The sequence below is a fragment of the mitochondrial genome of Citrus sinensis (assembly GCF_022201045.2).
Source record: "Citrus sinensis mitochondrion, complete genome".
Classification (NCBI taxonomy): Eukaryota; Viridiplantae; Streptophyta; class Magnoliopsida; order Sapindales; family Rutaceae; genus Citrus; species Citrus sinensis.
In genome coordinates this window covers 93,653-118,384 of record NC_037463.1, presented here as the reverse complement: position 1 = coordinate 118,384, position 24,732 = coordinate 93,653, and the positions used below count along the sequence as shown (strand labels likewise).

The 24,732-nt window shown below is 46.3% G+C and overlaps 1 protein-coding gene and 2 non-coding genes across 3 annotated transcripts; all 3 read right to left on the bottom strand.

Moving 5' to 3' along the window:
* Positions 1-11,550: 11,550 nt before the first annotated feature.
* Positions 11,551-11,622, bottom strand: tRNA-Gln. The gene has a single exon. It is a non-coding gene; the product is annotated as a tRNA-Gln (tRNA).
* Positions 11,623-15,138: 3,516 nt separating this feature from the next.
* Positions 15,139-15,212, bottom strand: tRNA-Gly. Its single transcript has one exon. It is a non-coding gene; the product is annotated as a tRNA-Gly (tRNA).
* Positions 15,213-21,026: 5,814 nt separating this feature from the next.
* On the bottom strand, positions 21,027-23,302 carry ccmFc (cytochrome c maturase subunit Fc). Its single transcript has 2 exons — positions 22,533-23,302; positions 21,027-21,576 (listed from the first exon to the last, which is right to left on the bottom strand). Exons 1-2 carry the CDS (start codon positions 23,300-23,302, stop codon positions 21,027-21,029), a joined length of 1,320 nt encoding a protein of 439 aa, YP_009477456.1.
* Positions 23,303-24,732: the final 1,430 nt, after the last annotated feature.

The following is a 24,732-nucleotide window of genomic DNA, read 5'->3' as shown; positions in this document are numbered from 1 at the left end:
AGCGATGGAGTACCCCATTACCTTTCTTTTGGTTTTTTCATCTACTCTCTTCGTGTAGGGTAATAGCGGTACGGCAAGATCATTCCGGCACAGCAACATCTGGTTTGCGGCTCTATTCAAAGACTAAGCGAGATCTCGAGAAGTGGTGTCTGTAGCCTGTTGATCGGCTTTCTCCTATCTGTTCTTCTGAACAGTTCTAGAAAAAGGGTGGGCCTATTTCCAATTCTTTTTGCCTGAGAGCTTGTTTGTGCGGGCTCATGTCCGTATTTCCGTACTTTCATCTCATTCCCTTCCTCTATATGCTCTTCTCTTTCCTTTCCTTTCTAAGCGGGGGTTGGAAGCGACTCTCGTACATTCGCTTTCCTCTGGCAGCACGATGCCAATTCCGCCTCAGAGCCAGAAGATAGTGGTGGTTCCTTACCGTTACAGAAGAGCTGAATTGCGCGGGGACGAAGGCCCTTAGGCCAGAGTCCATGGTATATGTATCTTTTTTCTAGTTGAGGGGGGACAAGGCAGCTTACGGTGAGGAGGGAAATACAATACATACACCCCATTTCGACCTCGCCCTGTGTCATATCATAAAAGTCCTTCTCGTTCCATCCATATATACTGAGTTAGCTCGGGAGATATGGAAAAAGCCCCCCAAAGGAAAGTCCCTTTCGCTCTAAGGATGCCGGCCCGTATTTTCACGGCTGAATCTTTCTCTTCATGGATGCTCCGCGTGTGGTCCTTGATGCTTTAAGCTTCCCAGGCCTTCTTCGCGTTCTTTCGGTTCCACCGGATTTTAAGACTCCCGTAGGTTAGTTTACCGATTTCCCGAATCTGACTCTTTGGTTTCGTTCATTCGCTTTAGCCCATAAAGTCACCAAAAGGATGTCGCTTCTGAAGAGGAGGCGGAAATCCGTAGAAGAGATAGCAAGGACCAGGTACAGGGCACATCAGGCTCTGACAAGACCTCGCCTTGGAACCGCCTTAGTCTTTTTGGGGATCAAGATCTTTGTGACTCTGCAGAACTTAACTTTTCTTAGAGGATCAGCACGGCACATTATTCGGATTCGGAGGTTTAGGTTTCAGACTGATGGAGAGACATCTTTTGTTAGGAAAGCCTTCTATCGGGGGCTCAAAGTGGTAAGTTCAGCGTTCGAGCCGATCCCCTAATAGAGGTGTGTGTGTTCCTAAGAACTCACGATCTACTATTTGCTTGGTCAAGTAGGGCCTTCTTGGTTGTGGTGGTTCGAATCCAATTCGTGAGAAGAGTCCAAGCGAGAGACTATAACAGTCAAAAGGCCTTCGGTTAACTATATCTGCTTCTATTTATTAGAAATACTAAAGGAAGGGGGAAACCCTGATCAAGAGGAGGCTAAAGATTAAGGGATACCTTACGAGTACATGGGCAAGAAGCAAGTTTGTTTGCGAGCAGATTCTGACAATCCAGTCTATGAGAAGTCGAGATCGGCTTACTCAATTCTTATAGCGGAGTGAGTGATGGAGCGACCCAAAACAAACGAAGAAGGAAATATCACAGAAGAAAAGCTTACCTGCGGAGGGTATCAAACTCCTGTCGAAAAAACAGCCCCTGGTGGTGCATATCGTGGTCCCAGAAGCGGTACGACCACCTCATCCCTCTAGGGAAGCCCATAGCTTAAAGCAGAACTTACAAGCTTCTCACTGACCTTCGTGGGAAAGCTAAGTGCCCCTATTTAGTAAGGCGCCCTCTCTTTACGCGAATTGGGTATTCCCCCGAATAAGTCCTCACAACAAAGGTTAGGTGCTTGAGATCATAACTGCTTACAGCAGCGCTCCTGGCGCGAGACTCTTTCGCCTAGAATGAATTCGGTAAGGAAAGGAAGGGTAGAGCCTCATGGTCAATTGAATAGCACTTCCCTCAGAATTCTTGAATTAGAAATAAAAGGCTTTGCCTTGGTCTTTATTGCGCACTAGTCGGGCGGTGTGAATGAGAAAGTGTTAAGTGAGTTTTTATGGAATAGATGATTTGCCGCATCGTTGAATAGCAACACCTTTCTTATTACAGCAAACTACTAATTAAGATTAAGTAAGAGAGAGCTTTCGCGGCTCAGAGAAACATAAGGCCAAGATGGGTGATGAAAGGAGTCTTTCTGCCTTTCTAACTACGCTCCTTTCTTCAAGCAAGATCTATTTGGCTACGGCTTTCTGTTGTTCTTTTCAGTACGTACAGTGAACAAGAGATCATCAGCTACTTTAAGAACCTTATCCGAGTTAGAGCAAAAGAGTTTTCCAAAGCAGAGGCGCCCTCAACAAGAATAATCGCTTCTTATGTGACTCGACACTCCGTAAAAACCTACCAAAAAAGGATACGCCAAAACAAAAGGCCCGAGAAAGTCCATCAATAGGCAATCACACATCAACCCCACGAAAGATGGCTTTTTTGGGCTTTTTTTGGAAGAAAAGAAAGATTCTCCTGTCTTCCTCTCTTAGTGTGCCAAGCATGAATAGATGGCAAGGGGGGAAAAGCAAGAGCTTGCTTACTGTGAATCTGTCTCATAGCCTTCAAAGCGTGGACAAGAAGGAAAGCTGTCTGTGAATAGAATCAATCCCTTCTCGAAAGCCTTAGGAAGAGTGAATAGGCACAGTACGGGGATCGAACTCGAAGGAAGAAAGTAGCCCATTTTCTTTCTATCTATTCTTCCTCCCTCACTAAAGAGCATAGAATAAAGGAAAGACAATAATAAAGTCAAGCCAGCTCTTCCTGATCTGACATTGCCGGGAAAGAGACAAGAGCTACTCTTCCTCCAAGAACTTCTTATCTAGCGCCGTCTTCTTCCTTTTATCCGGACTTAGCTCTAATGGTTTTTTCTTTATTATTATATTTTTTTTTACCCTCAGTCACTGACTCTTTCTCACATCTCGATCTCCAGAAGGCCTAATGAATCGATCTCTCTTTCTTTTTGTCTCATCTCGTGTTTATGAAGGTTTTCTTTTCTTCGTGGCTCTATCTCCTTTCCTCTTCCCATTCAAAAGGGTCCATTCTAACCGGCTTGGATTCAATAGCAGCTGAGTCAATTGGGGAAAGATCCGCTTGGTGCTTAAATGGGCATTGTTTGCCAGATTTCAGGAGGGAAGGAGTTGTGAAAGAAAAAGCTGCTTGAGAAGCTGTTGGGAGTTAGGAGGAATGCGCTTTTAAATCTTAAAGAAATGCCACTAGTAGTAAGAAAGAGGCTGGAGTGGATGCCACATCATCAAACAGCTCAATAGTATTAGACCAAATATAATACCTGAAACTCGAAGTTACAGATTTCACAACTCGAAGTAAAGCCTCCACCCCCTTTCCAAACCGGAAGATAGATCGAAGAGAAGGGGGTATATGACTGAGCTTCACTCCTCTCCTTTAGTCGAGTGGTTTTCAACTCCAACCCTTGTTAGCCGAGTAGCTGCACTCCAACAATGTCAATGTTGACAAAACCCCGTGAAAAATGTATAAACTCATTTTCCTTCCCAAGAGTGACATCAAAATCGATACATTTTAAGAAACCCCGTATTTTTGATGTAAACTCATCAGGAGTTGGAGCTTTTGAGTTCCATCTAGTGAAGTAGATTCCAAGGTTGACTTCTCTGTCACTTCTTTTTGACCCTCCGGCCTTTGTTCCCCAGTTCTTATCCGGAGCTTAAACTGAGCTCATTAAAGTCTCACCTCGGATCAGATTCAATAAAAGGAGGAGATCGGGCAAATTACTTTAACAAAAGCTGCATTTCTACGTCCTTTTGATATGATTCTATTCGGAAATTTGAGATACATCATCGGTAGAACTATTTCTATCATCTGTGTTCGGGAGTATTCCTTCTTTCTCCCCTTTCTAGGGAGATGTGGACGAAGGCTACTTGAGCTCATTCTCACATCTCGGGGTAAGAGGCTAGGCTAGGAATAGGGTACAGAGGCTAGGACAGAAGAGTTCTTTTTCTTGCCGCAGGTAAATAAATAAGGTATTTGTCTCAAAGCATCTTCCTCTTTCAACGAGAGAGCGGGGTGGAAAGAGAACAACCGGTGTTCCGCCGATCTCAAGGGTTCCTCTTCTCCAGCAGCGAATGTAGCAGCCGACCAACGGGAAAGTAGTGAAATATGCTCTCAGGAGTCTTTGTTTGGGGGACAGGAGCGAAGGTTACTCGACTAAGGGGAACGAAGCTGAGACGAGACAATCTGCTGAGACAACGTCCGAAGATGCGAGACTGAAGGGGGGTTTCCCACTGATTGACTAACTAAGGAAAATGGATTACCTGATCGACTGAATAAGAATAAGGATCCTCAACAGGAGAAAGCTCAATACCAAGATCAGGTTTTATGAGAATGGGGTAACCCCAAAAAAGTTCAAGAGATTCGACTATTGGTTTTGAGGAAGTGGCTTAAACCGAGGTGTTAGCGGAAATGGCATATCCAGGGCACGGCGCAGAGGAGGAGTGTCAAGAAAAGAGATCGACTAAAGCAATCAATCAGGATCGAGAGCAGGCGGATGCTCCCAGAACAGACCGAGCATTTGCTCGTGTTGGAGCTTCTCGTTTTCCACGGTTTGTATTTCTTGTTGAATTCTTTCAAGTCTTCCAGCGATATCCATGGCTAAAGCTCTTTCTTGCCGACTTCTAAGGCCCCGTCTCCCTTTGCCAAATAGAGACTGAAAGAAGCTTCTATTTATAGGCCTTGGAGGCCCTTAACCCTTTCTTATTATTAGTAAGAATTCTTGTCTTGGTATAGCCTTTAATCCCGACTTCTCAACATGAATTATGGCAGGAAGATCTTACACTACCGGGGACCGGCTCGGAGCAATCAAGCTCAAAGAGCACTACTGGGCGGAGCTTCTCAATCCAATTCCTTCATAATCCAAATCCAGTGAGAGAAATAACAGACACAGACAAGATGCTGACTGCTTATCTTATGCAATTTGCGGGAAAAAACCGTTCTTAGAAGTCGTTTTCACCTGATCGATCGGATGTCTTAGCCAGAAAGCAAGACTTTCCTCCTGCCTTCTCCTAGGGTGGGAAAGTCACTCTAAAAGCACTGGTTCCAGTTAAAGCGTAGAATACAAGGAAATAGGTAAACTCAACAAACAATCAAGTCAGCCAGGTCGGGTTCGCCTTCCCCTTTTGCCTTCTTCTTATGATGTAGTTGTAGAGGAAGCAGCCACTACACTAGAGATTTGAACATAAAAGGACTTTACCTGGAATTTCTTTAGGATTTCTTTACCAAAGGGTAGTTCTTTTAGGCAGTGGATGGTACAACGCAAAAATAAGGCTTTGAGACCTAAGAACTCAATTTCGTAAGAGACTATGCCAGATTGAATGTCAATGCTCTCATTTCTTCCGCGAGACAATATCTAAAATACAATCTCACATGTCGGTTAACCAAGGATATATCACTTGATTTTGCCCTCCCTCATTGGAATGGATGGCTCATAAGTCTATGCTCCAGCATCAGTTTATCATAAGCAAGACCTATAGAATGAGCTTAGATTCATCCATACCGTTTCAACTATTTCTTTTGATAAAAACTTGAATAACTCCCACACTTGAACAGGAAAACATCTTCACTTAAAGAGCCGGGAGGGCGGCGAAGCCAGTCTTGTGGAGCACCTTCCTTCAGTTAAGGTGTGAGCTAGGTATGTGTCTGGCGCTGGAAAGCCTTAGAGAGCTGCTTTGTCTTAAGCATAGAGCTGGGAAGGGTCATCTTAGGAAGCGGATCCCTTTGCTGAGGAAGGCCATATCCTAAGAAGCACTGAATTATACCCCTTGGGGGGCCCTTGCTTCAAAAAAGATCATGTTGCACGCTTTGGAGCGAAGAATTTTGTAGATAACGATCATGCTCGTGCCGACCGCGCGTTAGGTGAAAATGGACATCACCGAAAGGAAAGACCACAAGACCGGGGCTGGCGCGAGGCAGGAAGCTACGATGCCGCGTTACGATCTGGTGCGACGATTTCCGATAACGCATTCGAACGATTGTCAGTGATTTGATTGGACTTCGTATCTAAGGCACTTGTTCCGCTCCAAAAACCGGTGCCTTACCACTTTGACTCCATGCGCAGTCTGAGATATAAAACCACCTGACCTTTCTGAGTCGCTTACTTTAGCTTCCCCTCCCACCGCCCATGGAAAAGAATTCCTTTATTCTTTAGCCTTAAAAGCTTGTTGTTATTCCTTCCCCGAGCAAACCTTCTCTGAGCCAACAGCCCGATCCATCTTAGTTCGATTAGAAAGTCCACGCACAACGAGAGCGAAGTCATGCGAACTCAGAAGCAGCAGCAGCATTTGGTCCGTTTCCGGCCGGCCTATATTGCTTTCTCATCGCGGTATACTTGAAATCAATCTTTGCCTATCCGATGGAAAGCGAATCGAAGTTGCTTGCGCGCTTCTTTGCAGTGCTGTTCTCTACTGCATCTTATCCAGGACCCGATGCTTTGTCTCTTGTTGTTGCTTCGGCGGATGCACTTTGTCTAGGAACCTATTTATCTTATTAAGTATCAACCGATGGAACGGGGTCTCCCTGTGCTTCAGATAGGGACAGAGCTCGAAACTCCCCAGCGAATGAGGTAAAGACAGAATGAACAGTTGGTCGGGCAACGATTCCGGTTGAAGCGGATCCATCCTATGCCTCATCAGTCTCCGGCGCGCGTTGAGCTTTTTTCTTCCTTTCCGTCTTTAAACCCACCTCCCTATACTGCGAAATGAGTTTCATAATCAGTTGCAAAAGAACTAGAATGAACACCATCCGGAGCTATGTCTGAAAGTATATTAATGTAGGTACGCTTAGCGCTTGGTAGGTCAGGAGCGGGGGTTGTAGTATAGTAGTTCCAAATCGAACTTCTCGGTTCATTATAGGTTTTCCTAATCAAAAAGCCCTGTTCTAGCAAACTAACAACTCTAGTTTATACTGAAAGGAAATGGGCTAGCCAAACCCGACAATAACAGGCGAGAATTATTACGCGATTGCTGTTCAAAGAAGACAGGATTCACACCTTCCCTCAAGTAGACAGGCAAGTCTGACGTGCTAGCTCAATGTTGTTCATTCTTTGCTAAAGAAATGGGGGTTTTATCAGTACTTTTGCCAGTCAATGGGTGGAACATTAGGTTCCCTTTCTCGTTTTCTGGTTAGGAAATAGCTTCCTCAGCGATCTGCCTCATTGCAGGAGGAAGGAACCGGAGCAACCACTGGAAGGAAGCCTAATGGTATGATTTCAGATCATGCTTGGGGCGCTTCCGACTGTCTTAGTGCTTTTGAAGTATCCATTGAAATATCTCTTTCAGTGCCCGGTTTCCACAAAGCATTGCCCTTCGTAGCTGCATTAGGAGACATTAGATATACTCCGGTGATACACTAAGAGAGTCGGCTAGGTAGTACACAATGAGGATTCCCCGCCTGACATCTAGGAAAGCTCCTTTCTGCTGTGCTTGCCACTACTGCCTAATAGGGTTTTCGAGTAGAATAAGTAGGCTTTTTCGATTGAAGCTCTCCTCGAACCATTTCTGATGATTGAGCCTTTCCTGAGTTAGTGAGAAAACTCTGCTTTAAGCCTTTCTTCAGAGTTCTAGCAAGCCCTTCTTTGACCGGGCATTTCTGCGAGTTGATTCTACACCCATTCGGGGTATTTTCTGCCACATCTCAGTCTTTCTTTTCTAAAAACTTCCAAGTTTATATTGACTTATTTTTGGGGATTTCGCCTGGACGCCCCTATTTTTTCTATTCTTTTTTTTTTTCTTCCTTTAATATATCGTCTAGTTCTAGCGCTCTTGCGCTATCTTCATTATTTTTCTAGGGTTTCTCGAGCAGCTTCTCTTGCTCTTCAATAAGAGCCAACCCTTTCTTGTTGATCTCCTGAAGCTCTTTATAAGCTCTTGAAAGTTTTTGGTTGGCTTCGCGAAGTCTCTGATTCTCGGCTTCCAGTTCCAGTAGGTCCGACGAGGGGGCAGGCTCCGGCTCAGGGGCCGGAGGTCGGTTCAGATCGATAGCAGGTTCAGTCATTGGAGGTCGGTTCGAAGGACCGGCTTCGCTTATACCACCCTCCATAGAAATAGGCTGTTTATCCATCCCAGAAATAAAAAGCAGATCATCTAAAATGAAAAGAGGGGCTCCCCAAGTCAGCCCCCAGTCCCAAACCCAGCAAATAATAGAAAAGAGACACATATACAAAACCCATCGGTTTATCAATGAAAATTGAATCCTTTTTCTTTTCTCAAAATCATTCGATTCCGTACAAATTAGCTTCTCCTACTCCTCCTTCGCTGACCGTGGGTCATCGTTGGTCCTCTATTGTTACTAGTTGTAGCGCGGCAGCTCGCGAAGCTAATCCTGATAGAGGTGCCGCGCAATCTGCTGCTTTTCTTCCCTATATGCTATTTTCTTGCAGCACATTCCCCGCTAGCACAACCTTCGTTTCTCCCCGGTTTCACCAGATTCGCCGCTTTTTATTGTGGAGGAAGGATACCAAAAACAAACCCTCTTTTTAATTCCATTTTAGTTCTTTAAGCAAGCCAAACTATGATAAAGAAAAGACAAAGACATGCTTCCGAGTTGGGGCATTCAATCTCAATCAATGCACCTGCTCTCTATCTACTAGCTTACTTTATCTCAGAAAGAAAGAAGTCGCTATGCTATGATACCTTATGATCATTCCATTGAAAAAGTCTTTATAGCGAGCAAGCCTATCTACAAGAGGACGACTAATATTTCATTGTAAAAGGGGAGAGGAAAGATCATAGGAAAGTAACCACCAATGGCGAAAACTCTGCCACATTGAATTTCATGATAGAGTGTATTACGTGTAAGCGGTTCCCTCTTCTGTCGCAACTATCACAGGAATCGTAAACTAACTCTTATTAATGCTTTAAATAACTGCTTTTATTCGTCAGAGTAGATAAGTATTATTTATATTATATTATTTAAGGCACGAAATTCATCGCTTAGAAGACCTGCGAGCCCCATGAGTACAATATCACATCTTCCTTCTCACTCTCACAGGCCATATCTTGACCAGATTGAAATTCGGCCAGCACTCTGTCCAGTAGTTCTGCTTCAGAGAGAAATCCTTGTTCTTTCTCTTGGTATCGGCTTTAGCTAGTGAAGTTCCGGGACTATAGGGCGTATCAGAGAGAGAGCCCTTTTCAACCCTCTGTTTTATGCTGTAGGGGCATAGGAGCCCACTTCCTACTATCCGGCTTTCCAGCCTACTAAGGTATAGTATAGTAGGTGCTCCCGCGAGTAGTCTTTCAGCCCCTTCTTCTTGGTAGTATTATGTCCTCCACTTCTAGTTGCTAATTCTACCTACCCTTCAATCTCCTAAGATTCACCGTTTACTGGCTCACTAAAAGCCTTTCCTTCACTACCAACGAGAACTAAGGCTGGACGCAATCGAGTTCTCGGTCTTAGTATTACCTAGCGTAAAAGAGAATCGAATCCCTTGATTTAAGCGTTGGAGAGGTTTGATGGACAAAAATGATTAGAATCCTTCGTTTCTAGCGGATCATAAAAGGCTCTCAGGAGAGCAGAAGACAGTGGATCGGCTACACTCTATACAATAATATCAATATCGCTTCCGACAGTTAGCGATTCCGCTTCGCTAAGTTCAGTGATGCTTATACTACGAGTAATTCTAAAAAGAAGAAATGGAAGATTTTGCACTTAAGGAACGGCATGGAGTGGAGCGGGATGGGAAATTGACAGTCGATCCTCTCTACACTGAGACCCCATCGAGCATGAATTAAGATGACGACAAGCAACGAAGAAAACGCTGTGAACAGAAGCTTTTTCGGTTCGGTTCATTCGAGTGTTCTATAAATATATATATACAATAGCCGTTTTGGTGACATCGACAACAACAGGCAAATCCTAAATCTTTGAAATGAGGGCACTTGGTTGGCTTCCTCTCATCACGATCTGGAGGGAGGTAATATGTAATATTTTGTCCTCAAGCTGATTTCGAAACGGGGATTGACATCAAAAGTAGATCGACGTGGATGCGTGCATTCTTTGGAATCCGATTCAAGCTCAGATTCAAGAGGGGATGGTTTCTTCAATCCATCGGTTTTGGCTATTGCTTTTCCAAACGGTGAATGTGAATGAGATCAAAAGCGGGTTTGTCAAATCCCCCTCTTGGGGTAGAACAGAACTGTGAACAAACATCAATTGATAGCCTTCGTTCATTTCCAACAATTGATTGAGAGGAAAGGACTTCGAGTTCAGTCGAAGTCATGTGATGAAAACAAAGAAATCCGCTTGTGACCAGCTTCTCTTGTTGTTGTTCCTAGAAAAAAGTAGAAGTCATGTGACAAGCAGTGCTTTTTCTCCCTGGATAGAGGCAGGGTTCAACCTCAAACCCTAGAATCATTTGTTCAATGTTCTCGTCTGAATCCCGACTGACTCATCTACCGAATCAACGGCATAATCATCAGAACCGACTGCAGCTTCATTGACTGAATGAACTGGTGCTGGCTGTAGCCGTGGGAGGTGGGGGCTCTACCAAAAAGAAAAAGCATGCAACGACACAATCAACAGGTGAGCCCTTACCCGCACTCCAAGCAGGTGGGTATCGACGGACACAACGACTTAATCAACTGGATCCACCGAAGCAATTTCCTCTAGACAGAATGAGGCTCTCGTTGAGAGATCTATTAGTGATTGGGCCACCCCTCCTGGCAAAGAAAGAAAGGCAGGTTCAGGCGATTAATCAAAAAAATCTTTCCTTCCCTTTCCTTTCTTTATGACAGAACAATTGAATGATGCGGTGCGGCTGCAGGGCCTCTAAGATTCTGAAGAAGCTATTCATTATCCGTCCCTATTGAAGAAAAGACCTTCGGCATGATGGTAGTAGAGTAGTCGATCTGATCTCGCGCGCGGGCGGATAGAAATGCCTATTATAGATGAGGTAGGCGAGGGTAGCTTGCCGGCAAAAGAAAAGGCGTGTATGGTAGTCTTTTGTTTGATGAGAACGGGAAGGGCAATTGATTGCAACCTTTTTCGGCCTGGGGTTGGGTGGGGTCAACTGGAGGAAGACAGCACGGGGCAAAACAAAGGGCAGAGCTTCGAGTGAGGGCTGTCGAAGAGCAAAGAATCAAGTCACTCGAAGCTCCTCTGGCGCGCCCTAGCCGAGCGGTCCTCGCCTGCACAAGCAAGCGGATTAGCTCCCTCATTCTCTTATTGTGCCGGCAGGCCTGGGCGAGCGAGGTAAGGTTAGATTAGAGGGAGGGGGACTGCGAACGCCCGTCCCATGAAGCGCCAGGGAACCATGCATTCCTCCCGTGCTGGGCTCTCGCGTGTCCGGGGTCCGATCAGATCAACCAGCGCCCGGTTTACGGAACAAGGAGTTAAGCAAGGGCTGAGAGAAGAACCTGGCCGAAGTCAGTGTTGTGTTCAACTCCGCGGGTTGGCTGGTTGGAAGGGATTGCTTTCTGCCGTCTTTCTTTCCCTTCTCTCTCTTCTCTTAGCAAAGTCAAACTTTTGGCTTGCTACAAGCTGGGCTCAGGGACTGCAGTCAGCCGCTTCCCCTGTAGTCGTCAGCTCGTTCTTGACAGATCCGATCGGGTGTTCATAATCTGGAGTAAAAGGATTCGAACCTTTGCATGCCGGTACCAAAAACCGATGCCTTACCACTTGGCTATACTCCATACGGCCTGTTTTGGACGGTAAGAACGGGGAGGTAGGCGAAGGTAGCTTGCTTCTCTTCTCCTAGGCTACCCGCACATGTTATTCGCGAAGAAAAGGCAGCGAGCGGTTATTCGCTTAGTAGAGCTACCGACCGCCGGACGACGACCGCTTCTTGTTCTCGCCCAGCCGCTTCTTTTTATTTTTTTTCTTTTGATTTTATTATTATTTAGAATCCTAGACTAAAGAAGAAGCTCCTGAATCAGCGCAGGGCCAAATCAGCAGCAGGAAAACTGTACTAACCCGCCGCCGGTGACTTTCTCAGGGCTCCGAAAAAGAAGAAAGAAGGTTCGGGTCTTCTAATGAAGCGAAGGTCCCCCCTTACTCTCTATTCTCTCTTAAAGCTTTATAAAGCTCTAAGAGAAAGGGTTGGTTAAGAACTATTGACTGTAAACCATAGCTGTTACAGTCACTCAATGGAAATGTTCGCCTTTAAAATGAAGATGGATGAGCAGGCACTTGAGCCTGGAACTGATGAAATTCGGAGGAAAGATGGAACCGGTCACTATACTGGGGGGAGGCGAGACATGACCGCGACTTAAGATTCAAGTACCGTTAAAAAGACTAAAGGAACGGGGGAATGGAATGACTACCTGTAATAAAACACAGGCTAATACGAGCCGACCAGAAGAAGCAAGGGTCAACGTAGTTGGGAGATCCTGGACACAATCTTCCTAGAGATGGAGAGCCCCTTGCCTCGCCTTTTCTAGCCTCTCCTTCTTGCTTGCTTACCTAGCTCTTGTCTTAGTGACTCTTCTTTTTATTTTAGGTTTTTTTCTGAGTGTTAAAACGGTAGATTTTTCATTTGCCAATGAATTGCCCCGATTCGATCAATAATGGGATTCTTGGCTAAAAGAAAGGTTCTGTGACATGGACGCCCAACTCGGTCGGTCGGTTGGCCCACCTAACAGATGATGAGATTCTCGATCGATTTGATCGAATTTTGAAAACTCTTTCTCACTATTCAGAACAGTGGAGCTTTCGATCAAGATGTTCTCGCCTCCCCCGTTCGGGCTTTCGCTCGAATCGGAACCTTTATGCGTTGGTAGGCTTTCGACTCAATCTAATAGCCTACCTATCGAGCGCCAATAAAAGAGAAAGTTTTCGCATGGACTCATCATCTGATGCATAACTTATTTCATAACCATAACCACCATCCATCACCAATCACATTCCACATCCCACTTCAAACTTTTCGATTCCTCGGGTAACCTCCTCCTCCTCTAGAAAGGCATTCCAGCTTCAGAGGCGGGTAAGCCGGGTCAGGAAGAAGTTTGACTGCTGGGATGGGATCGGATCCTATTCGAAGCACTCCACCACGAATACGAATAAGAGTCCTCGGGTTGGATAGGCAGTCGAGATAGGAGTTCCTATCTGTAGGGCGGGCTTTCAAGACAGAGATGCACTACTCCATCTGGAAAGGGCTTTCCCTCGTGGGGAAAGAGAAGAACCCCTTATTTAAAGGTAAGGCCAGAAGGAAGTAAAAAATCAATAGAAAAAATCCCTTCCCGGCCGACGGGACTCTACGTCTGGGTCTTATTTCATCTCAAACTCGGATTAGGAAGAGTGCCCTTGAACTACAGATCAATCATAATAAACAATACAAGAAAAGAAATGGATTCTCCCGCCGGCGAGAAAAGAAAAAAAAAGGGGGGGGGGATAGGGAAGAGGAGATTAAGGATAGTAACTCCACTCCATAGATAGTGAACACAGATTCTTGTTTCATTTTCAATTCCTTTCGGGTCGAAAACGCGGGCTGCTGGTGGGGCTGTGCCCATTCTCCCTCTTCTTCCGCTTTACAACCGGAATAAGGAACCTTAGAATTCACCCTACCTGTCGATGAAAAAATTGGATTTGAGAGGACCACCTGCTAGCGGATCAGAAAGATTTTTATGGAATGTCCTACTCCTGCCTGGGCTTTCCGATCAACTAATCCCGGGACATCTTTGTGTTAGGTAGGGCCAGGGATCTCTGATTAGTAGAATGAGCCCATCCCTCTGGCCTATTGGTCGATCCGGCTGGCGGCTCCTGCATCTCCTGCGGGGCCCCTTCATACAAGTTTGCTGCTAGGAGTCCCTCTAGCCGAATCAATAGAAGTCCCAATAGAAGTTTACTTTACTGACCTAGCTCTTCAATCGACGATCTACTACTCCCTCTTAGTTGCAGATGCCCATGCTTTGATTCGAAAGCCCTAGCCAGTGATGAATCCCCAGTAAGACCGGAGTATTGAATTCCTACTCCCTTCAGTCCAGTTTGAACCCGTCCCAGCTACGAACACCTTCCTACTGCAAGGCGAGGCTCTGCCCTTCCCCTAGAATAGAATCTACTCCCGGTCGGAGGAGGAGCTAGTCCAACTTCTTGAGCAGCCGAGATATTGAACAACGCACATTTTCTTTTTTTTCCTCACCTGAGATGAGAGGGAAGGTCGATTTGACTCGAATCCTGGACCGGATCTTTCATCCTACACCGGTTAATGAAGCGATGGGAGACGTTTTGCTTTTTTCATTTTGCTAGCCCAGTCGAGGCTCGTCCATGCCCAATCCCAATGGACAAACCCTCGATCCACTCCTAGCTCTATAATCCACTCGTCTCCCCCAGTCCCTGAGAGCCCTCCTCTCCTGGGCCTAGCCCTCTTTCTCAACTCGAGTCTTAAGTTCAGCGGTTCGAACACCTGCGCTAATAAGACAAAGAAGTGGGCCTTGAATGAATCAGTAACAAGTAACAACGGATTAGTGGAATGAGGGATCAAGAGACGGATAGGGGGGGGGAATGGCCTATCAATCATTGGTGGACCTTCCCTTGAACCGGTCACGAAGCTCTCAACTGAGTTGTTTAGGTTCTGGAATTCCATCTCTAGTTGGGGGTTTCAGTTCGAAGGTTATAAAATGTGGTGCGGGTTCATCTCTCTCGACCAGTTCAGGTTCAAGGGAAGGGTGCTCGAGGGGACCCAGACTTGAAATCTCTTCTCTATGGCGGGAGGTTTATTTCGTATCAAGAGTGGGTTGGGGAGGCCAGGGAAGACGGATTGGATCGAGAGGCGATGCCTATGCCTCTTATTTATCGATAGGATTCCCATCATTTGCAGTCTCCGGCGAAGGGCGAGGTTAGCGCCAGCTATACTCAACCTCCATCCGCCATTAGTAATCTCAATCCGCTTTTCCTATTCACTAGTACACTGCGCGCTACAACTAGCAGCCCCTTTACTAGTAAGGGAAAACGCTAGCGCGCTAGCTAGCTACTTCTAGTTAGAACCCCTACTTATGTTATTGTTATGGGATATTTGAAGAAGCCTGCTGAAAAACAGAAGCGCGCTAGCGCGCAACGGCTGAAAAGCCGAACTCAGCAACTTGTTAGGAGTAGGTTTTGGCTTGCCCCTTTCTTATTATTAGTAAGATAGGTTTGGAACCCTATACAAGGTTTTTCCTATCTCTAAAGGGGCTTATGCACTCTACTCGTTACCACTAAACGGCGAAGCCAGGAGCGGAAGGAGGGACTTGAACCCTCAACCTCAGCCTTGGCAAGGCTATGCTCTACCATTAAGCTATTTCCGCCAGCTACAGTAGTGGCAAAGCACTACTGAGCAATTCACGTATCACTTGATGCGGACGACTTCTGTTTTTCCGCCGGACCACACTCTTGACCTCCGATCGAGCTAGGAGCACGAGTAGGTAGGCGGCGTAGGGGGGGGCGGGCTGGCTGGGCTGCCTTTTCAATCAATCTCCGGCCGCTCAGTGCCGCTATTGGTGCGAGTTGTAAGGAGTCTTGGTCTCGAGTCGAGCTGGGGCGTCATTTCATTCTCGTAACGGGAGTGAGTGTACCGCAAAACCAGACAAGTTATTCCCTCGCCTCGCAGCGGCGGCATCTGTCTTTTCTTTTAAGTTAAGTCATTTCCTAAGACGGCTCCTCTTATTCTACGATAATCCAAGCAGCAGCCCCACGAGTCCGCTCGGAACCAGTCGATTCCTGAGCCTCCCCTCCCGGTTGGCGTTTGTCAGCCACTAGAGCAAGTAAGAGAACCTACAGTGAATGAACTTAAAGATAAAGAACCGCATTGACCGGATTGTACACCTTTGTGTCTGGCTATGTATATGGATGTGCATAAAGAAGGGACGGGACATCTCTCTCCTTTTTTTTATTTTATTGGGGGGAAAGAGAGAGGGAATAAGCTGCAGCGGCACCTCACGAACTTCTTACTGGGTTCATCCTATAGGCGCGAGTGTTTGGATGCACGTGTTTTGTTCATATTCCTGCGCAATTAAGAGAAGAATTGTCCCCAAGGAAACCACTTGGGTCTTTCTTGGATATGCTTAGTCCGGGTATAGATGCTATGACGTGAAATCCAAGAGACTCAATGTATCCTTGAATATTCTCTTTAATGAGGTCGCCTCATATTTTCCTTAACCTAATTAATCAGCCCCGGGGGGGAATGGTGATGGAGATGTATTGCGGCCTTCCCTTCTCCTGTTCATCAACTCGAACCTCACATTCTTCTGCAGTTGATGTTACGGATCAGCCTCACTCTTCAGGCCAGCAGCCTTGCCCAGCATCTTCTGCCGATTGTCAGCCTGTTCAGCTGACCCCAGAGGATTCCAGTCACCCGGCACAGCATGTTTATTCTCGGCGGCGATTACACTTTGTTTCCCAGGGGAAGACTACTCCAGAAGATCAGCAGTCTAGCCCAATAGCTTCCCTTCCCAGTCGCTTCCTCAGATTCTGGATCCCTCTCTCAGGGAGAAACCTCTCTTTTTTCTTATCCCGTTGAAGGATTCTTGTCTTATCTTATTTATGAATTGTTTTCCCCAAAACATCGAGCTTACCTCATGTCAGTTCAATCTTCTCATGAACCTGAATCATTTGCTGAAGCCTTCAATCATTCTTGCTGGAGAGATGCTATGCAGGAAGAAATCAATGCCCAAGAAAGAAAAAAAGAATAAGACTTAGTCTCATTGTCTGCGGGGAAACAAGCCATTGGCTGCAATCAAAAAGTTGCCCTTATTTCAACTTGACGTGAAGAATGCCTTTCAACAACATAAGGGAAGGGGGATTCGCAAGAATAAGTTTCTATTCAGCCTCCTCCAACCCCAGGCTTCTCTTCTCCTAGGAATCCTAACTTGGTATGCAAGCTCAAGAAAGCGATTTACGTTACGGCCTCCGACAAGCTAAAGCAGGCACAAAGAGCTAAGAAGGGAGCCTGGTTTAAGAAATTTAGCTCCTTTCTCACTGCTTCATTTTTTTTAAGGGTTCCACTGTAGCCGTGCGGATTCTTCCATGTTTGTTCGTCGACGTCATGGTCGTTGCCTCATCCTTCTTTTATACGATACGTTGACGACAACATTCTCACCGGGAATGATTCTTCTCTTTTATTCGATTTCATCAAGGGTCGACGAAGTTGAGATTGAGGAAGAATACCAGCTTCAACTTATGTTATGTTTACCCAGGACGGTGCGGCAGGGGGACAAGGGATGGTGTCCATGATAATTGCGGACCCAGTGGCAAAAGACCCATCCACTCTCATCATCCCAGCCGATGAAGCACCACGCAATTGATCTTCTCTTCCTCAGCTGAAGTCTGTCAGTCTTCTATCTGAACCAGTCTTAGTCAAGTCTGTTGAGTCACTGTTTAATGTAACCTCTTCGGAGGATGGTCTGAAGTCTGTCCCAAATAATGATGTGTCTGTCCCGTCAGTGTCTGTTATCATTTCTGAAGTCGAGTCGGCCCTGGAGGCCAGAGAGTCTGTAATCAAGGAACTTGTGGTTTGCAATGAAATGAAATCTAGGAGATCAGCTGGAGGACTTTGTTGATGATGATGAGATGCTTAAAATCTTGAAAAAAAAAAGGAAAACAAATAGCAGATCTTAGCTCCCCTTCCAATGATCACTGCCTCATGCAGGTAGATGAGGAAGAAACCTAGAGTGAAACTCCTCCTGAACTCTTGGAAATGGTGGAGAGATCAGAGGAAAGGAAGGCTCAACCCGTCATGGAAGAAACCCAACCCATTACCATTAATTTAGGGACCGCAGACGAACCCCAAGAGGTTAGGATAGGAACCACTTTGACTCTCGAAGAACGAATAAGCCTGATTGCCCTTTTGAAAGAATACAATACAAGGATGTCTTTGCATGGTCCTACGATGATATGCCTGGACTCAGCACAGACATAGTTTAGCATAAAATCTCTTTGTATCCTGATGCCAAGCCAGTCAAGCAGAAACTGAGGAGAATGCGGAATAAAAAGAAAAAGGTTTCATCAAAGAGGAAGTAGAGAAGCAGCTAAAGGCAGGATTTCTTGTAGTGACGGAATACCCCGAATGGTTAGCCAACAGAGTTCCTGTCCCGAAAAAGGACGGCAGAGTCCGCATGTGCGTTGACTTTCGCGACCTCAACAAAGCCAGTCCTAAGGATGATTTCCCTTTGCCACAGCCACACATTGACATCTTGGTTGACAATACAGCGGGGCATGAATTATTATTATTATCCTTCATGGATGGCTTCTCAAGGTACAATCAAATAAAGATGGCGCCAGAAGATATGCAGCCTAATTTTTACCTAGTTGGGAACATTTTGCTACCGTGTCATGCCTTTGGGCCTTAAAAACGCCGGGGTAACATATCAAAGGGCAGCTACAACCTTGTTGCATGACATGATACATAAGAAAGTAGAAGTATATGTTGATGACATGATAGTGAAGTCTAGGGGCAGAGATGAACACTGTGCGGCATTAAGGAGATTCTTTGACCGAATACGTCAGTACCAGTTGAGGCTTAATCCCCAAGCGCCTTTGGTGTCACATCAGGAAAACTTTAAGAGTTTTATCGTCAGTCAAAGAGGTAAAGAGGTCGACCCTGAAAAAGTAAGGGCCTTCCAAGAAATTCCACCTCCACGAACCGAGAAAGAGATTCGGGGGTTTCTCGGTCGCGTGCAATACATTAGCCGCTTCATATCTCAATTAACCTCCACTTGCGAGCCTATACACAAGCTTCTAAAGAAAAATTATGCAGGAAAATAGGATGCCAGAAAGCTTTTGACAAAATAAAGAAATACCCCTCCCACTAATTCTAGTGCTTCCAAACGCCAGGAAAGCCTTTAATTACTATACCTATCAGTCACTGAAACCACTATGGGGTCTATGTTGGCTCAATACGACGAAGACAGACGGAAGGAAAGGGCCATATACTACCTTAGTAAGAAAATGACTGACTACGAGACCTGGTATACCAATTTGGAGAAAACCTGCTTGGCTTTGGTTTGGGCAACGCGGAAATTGAGGCATTACATGCTGTCTTACTCGGTACATTTAATAGCTCGCATGGACCCCCCAAAAAAAGTATTTGTTCGAGAAACCCGCCTTAACGGGAAGGACCGCAAGATGGTTACTGCTTCTGTCTGAATTCGACATCACGTATGTAACCGTAACCCAAAAATCCATTAAGGGAAGGGCGATAGCAGAACACCTTGCTGAACACCCTATCAAGGAGGAATATGAGTTTAAGGATTGCTTTCCAGACGAGGAAATAGCTGTCACAGAAGAGGAGGGCAGGGCGTGGAAATGAAAATGAAATTGTACTTTTATGGCGCGGCCAATCAAAATGGGTACAGAGTAGGGTCATTGCTGATTGTACCTGATGAATCGCACAACCCCATTGCCATTAAGCTCAACTTTGCAGGAACTAACAATACCACAGCACAGAATATGAAGCATGTATCCATGGACTAGAGGCTCCCTTGAACCTGACTTGCTTCCGTCACTTACGGAACTGGCTGAACTTACTTCCTTATGATTCAAAGAAGGGACTTTACGCCTACTCGCTTACTGTCTTGACTTGCACTTTCACTTCCTCTTTTAGTTCACTAGCGAAAAGGAATTCAATTTGACCTACGAACTGATTCGATCCCATCGCCACAGGACTTGTTTCAGATCGTGGCCAAATTAGTCTCAGTCAGTCTCTGTTGGGCCATAGACCATCCACCTGTGAGGTTTCCTGATTCATGCCCTCCAGGATGTTGAGTCTTCTTAGCGACTGCATTAGCTTCCATCAACGCTCCAAGAATGCAATCATCGAAGCTGGTGAAGATCACGCCCATCATCATAAGGTTAAACCCTTCTTCCGTATGTGCCATGCGCCCCTGGAGGGGAAAAAGTGAAGAGTGACTTGCCTTTTGGGATAGTGCCTCTGATTTGAGACATATGCTAAGAGGAGGGGTGCGGATAGTGAGAAAGTGGGCATAGCCCGCAAAGGGCTTTTCCTGCACTTTAGAGCATGATGGCGTACACCACCACGACAAGCTTCCATCGTCAAGTCGTCAGCCCCGGATGCGTCCTGACGCCTGGTACTTCGAGCCATAAACTGATGCACCCATTCCTTTTTCAGGAATAAGTTCCAGCCCATTTCGATTTTTTTAATGATAAGGAAGCGCTTGCGCTTGATCTGGGCCTTATAAAGACATCGAGATCAAGGAGATCGTGGGATCAAAGTGGACGTTCCCGATTTCCATGGCCGATTGCATCCCGAGGACTTTCTTGATTGGGTTAGGTAGCGTGGAGAAGTTCTTTGATTGGAAAGAACTATCCGAGGTGTGCGAAGGTGAAATTCCTGAGCACGGGTCATGCCTCAATTTGGTGGGATCAAGTCCAAGCAAGGCGTGAGCGGAAAGGCAAAGGGAAGTACATGGGACAAGATGCGATCGAGGTTGCGGTAGAAATTTCGACTCTCCGATTAGACCCAAAGCTTGTTCAAAAGGGTTTACTTCGCTTTAAAGGATAGGGGGGAGAGAAGCGTACAAGAAAGCCCCTACTCCTAACATAACAAGTTGCGGAGTTCTACCAATTGTTTATTCGCAATGGCTTGAACGAATCCGACGAGGAATCCCTTGCTTGATAGGGCTTGAGGTTATAAATCCAAGATGAAATCTCGATGCATCGGATGTGGAAAGTGGCCTATCAACTAGTTCTAAAGGCCGAGGAAAAGCTAAAGAGAAGGACCACAAGGAGGCACCGAAGAGGGGATCGACCTCTACCATCGGGCGAGGAAAGAGACCCCTTTTTCCCTTCACTCAATATATATGGCACGCTTTACTAATATAATAGAAAGTAAAGGCTCCATCCTACTCGTTGCCCAGAGCCTTAACTTGAGCATTGTACAAGTGCGTAAGGCTCCTTCGGGCCATGGCCACAACGAAACTATAAGATAAGGCAAGGCTTGGAAGCAAGCTACCAGCGCCTATCGGCGAGAACTAGGGTTGGCTTGGTTAGTAGTGCCCGCCCATTCTGTCTCGTTCGGGCGGAGGGGGACCGTCGAAGAAGTGCCTCGACGCGCCGCAGCCACTACTTTGATTCCTTTTATGCAATTATGAAACTCCACGGAACTTTCTCAATTCCAACGCAACTTATCCTTTTGGAGCTGACGTAACAAACTACGCGAGCCTCCCGACGAAGCCAACATAAATCCTATCCGAATAAAAAAAATAAAAGGAAGTTTCATTATGGTGGTATACCAGCCTCCTGTTTTGGAACTTCCAGTTACAATCGAAGCATATAGATCTGTAAATAGATTTGTATGTATAGCCACTTCAGTCGTGCTCGTCGTTTCTCGAAAGTATCTTTTTTCTGGGAACATGGTCAACCAGAAATTATTATGTTCGCGATTCTTCATCCACCGATGCAGAAAATGCTCCAGTTTTCCATTCTCATATGAGGCCGGAAAGTTTATTAGCAACAGGTCGGCGCGAAGTGATTCATCATGCTCAAACATGAGCCGATCGTTCCTTAGGGACGGTTTATAGATCATCAAATTCCCACAAATGGAATGAAAAGTAGGTCCATGTAAATGATCGAGACCTCGCAAACAACAACGCTCCTTCCCCATATGGAGTTCGGAACCCAAAGGCAATCGTTGAGTGAACTGTATCTTCTTTGTGTTAGTTGACCTAAGCCGCACCATTACTGCTGGGGTGGGGCTCGGCCTCCGAACCGTACGTGGGACGAGTTTCTGCCTCATACAGCTCCGGCCGAAGACCGGGGGAAGTTTAGGAAAGATGGGGAGACCCTGCTGCTCCCGGTCGGGGCCGGGGATAAGCTTGTGAAGAAGAAGAAGCGAGTTTATTCCCCCCAAAAAAACCGATCCTATAGCGCTAGCGCTTCGCGTTCTTTCTATTTCATCTCATTTCATTCCGGGATAGGCGGCTAATACTAATGTGAAGTAGTCGTCGTCTGACCAATTGGCTTGGACACCAGACCGCTCGTGCCCGCCCATTCTGTCTCGCCCTAAATGGAATGACTATCTTAGTTACGCTGCGCCCCGACCCGAGTCCCCACGTCCGCTCTTCTCCGTCCGCAACCCAAGAAGTTGGCTTTGCCAACACAACATTAGGGCCGTCCCCTTCATTCTATGCTGACCCCGGCCCGGGGCTGGCTTTTTGGGAAGCCCGTTCCCACCGCGCTTACGGCCCGGCTGGCCTGCCAGCGGTAGTGGGAATTCTCCCGTTCCCTGGTCAAAGACTTGGTTGGATGCGGGATCTACTCCACGAGGAGCGGTACGGACGTAGATGATATCATCACGACCTCTCTTTTCGTACCGCTAGGGATGCTTAACACCACTTCGCCAACTGGCGTTACCTGCGCTTTCGTGTCTCTCAGTGTGGTCAGCACTGGGTGTTTCCGAGCAGCGAGGCTTACACCCATTCGCATTAGTTCATCCAAAGTTCCTTACCCTTATGCACGAATTATTGAATAAGCCATCTTCCTATCAAGGTTAAGGAGTCAACTGAGCATCTCAGTGGCGGGATTGAATACCCGGATCGAATCAGAGTTCACGCCGCCCGCCCTGAACAAATAGGAGGCGTGGGCCACAGGTCGCACATAAGCCGCCAGGTCGCACGACAGAAGAACACCCAACATAAAGATGCACACTCCTCCATGTGAAATATTCATCTTCATTGGAGCTTTTTGGTAGTAGTCGTGACCAACAGCCATCAGCTGTCGGCTCGTTGGTAAGGCGAGAGCTTCAAGCCCGATTTCTGGTGGCACACCCTCCACACAAGCACCACCCGACGAAGGGGGGACGGGGAAAGCTACAGGCCCAAAACCTTCTTCGACCCTTCTTTCTAAATGGGGGCGCCCGGAGCACCTCATCTTGTCATTTCGTCGTTGCTCATTCCCGTTAGGCCGAAGTGTTTGGCCTTTCCTTCTCCGCGCCCGCTCACGCTTCGCTGACCTATCGCGTGGTAAAAAGAAGAAAGTACGAAAGAATAGTAAACGGAGCACACCACAGAAAGATTCTAAATATGAGAAGTCCCCCTTGGATTCGAGAAGAAGGAAATGAAGAACGGGAACGAAACGAAATAAGGCGTTTCTAGCTCTAGTTTCGGATGAGCTTCTCCCAATTATGTCTGGTAATAGAATAGGGCGGCTTGCTCTGACCAAGACTCCACTTTTTGCTCCGTCCATGGAGCGTATGAATTTCCTGGAATGTAGATAGACTAAAAGAGGGAATAAAGGGATAGGAATAGGAATTATAGTACCATTAGAAGAAGGGGCCCCTGTGGGAACATCTCTACTGACGAACCATTTCAATAGTACGGGTGCTGCCGTGCCACGAGGCACGACCATAAAAGTAATAAAAAAGAAAAAGTTATGTAGTTGGACCATCTGCTCTATCCGTTCGAGTTTCGCTTCTCTAGAGAAGATGAGACGCTAAAAATGAAAGTGTTCGCAACGCATACCGAAAGGATACCAATGAAGCCGACCATTAATGACTAGTTCGAACACCAGGAGCGGTCTGTCTGATCAAATAAGGGATCAGACCGCTCTTATCAAGATGAAACAAAAGCAAACTCTCATAGTTTAGTTCGGGTTCGGAGCCCAGCTCCAACTACTTCTTCGTAAGTGAGGTGAGGTACTTCTTTCGGTTTGAATAGGGGTCGCCCCTTTTTTGGTTGAAGTAGCTACGACTTTGGTCGTAGTCAGTTTAAACACATAAACCCAGTCCACTTGCAGCCATGTTGATCAAAATGACTAAGTTTCATGACTTGACCAGTCACTCGCCCTCGTATTAAAAGATCATCTCACCCTGTGGTCGACATTCCATTCCCCTTAGTCGTAGGTGCTCGTTCTATTTTGATTTGAATGGGACGGGTCTCCCGAAGTACATATGGTCGACCCTTCGGGTGTCTCGGTAATACAGAAAAGACGAATTCCAATCACATCCCCTATCACTTAAAGCCAATCCTTACCAAAGGTTCGACGTAGTTGAATCGAATAATTCTTTTTTCTCCTTCCTTCCAACAAGTGGCTGAAAGTTAGAAAGCAACCTTGGCCTATTGGCAGGAGGTTCGCTGTCCCCTTCCTTTCCGGTCTGGCCGCGGTACGGCACCTGAACTCAAAGCTACGATCAGATCCGATTGGATCTGATCCGTTCAGATTCCACAGATCCAGCCGATTTGGTCTGGTCCTATCCGACCCAACCCCGGAACTTAGAATGGCCTGCATGTTTTGGACGATAGAACGGGAAGAGGGGGAGTCGTGCCCTCTATACGGGCACGAGCAGGAAAATAAAAATGGAAGACCGAATACATATACATGACGGAACGACATATTAAAAAATACGTGATCTGATTTGATAGGCTGCCCGCAAAAAGAGTTTACCGACCGCATAACAATTCATTCTTGTGTGTAGCGCGTAGGGCCATGTCTCCCGAACGATCATAGTACGGCCGCTCATCTAATATCAAATCAATCGGTAGATCTCACTTCCCTTCCCCCATACCATAGCCGGAAGGGATAGCGTATCTACAGAAGAGAGAGTACGGGGCCTTGGCCTTACCCTTAATTTAGTTTAGACGCGGCTCGAATGCCTTTACGCTATAGGCTATGTTAAGCATGCTTCTTTGACAGAAAACAAACTCTTTTTCCATGACAACAGGCGCGACTATAAAGGGCGGGGCGGTAAGCTCTCTATCAACAACAGGGGGGGGCTGTTCTCCTTTGTCAACTCCTTGCTTGTGTCGTTGACAAAGTCAACCAAGCCTAACCAAAGCGTCACAACAACATCCAAAGGTTGACAAAGTCAACGCTACTAA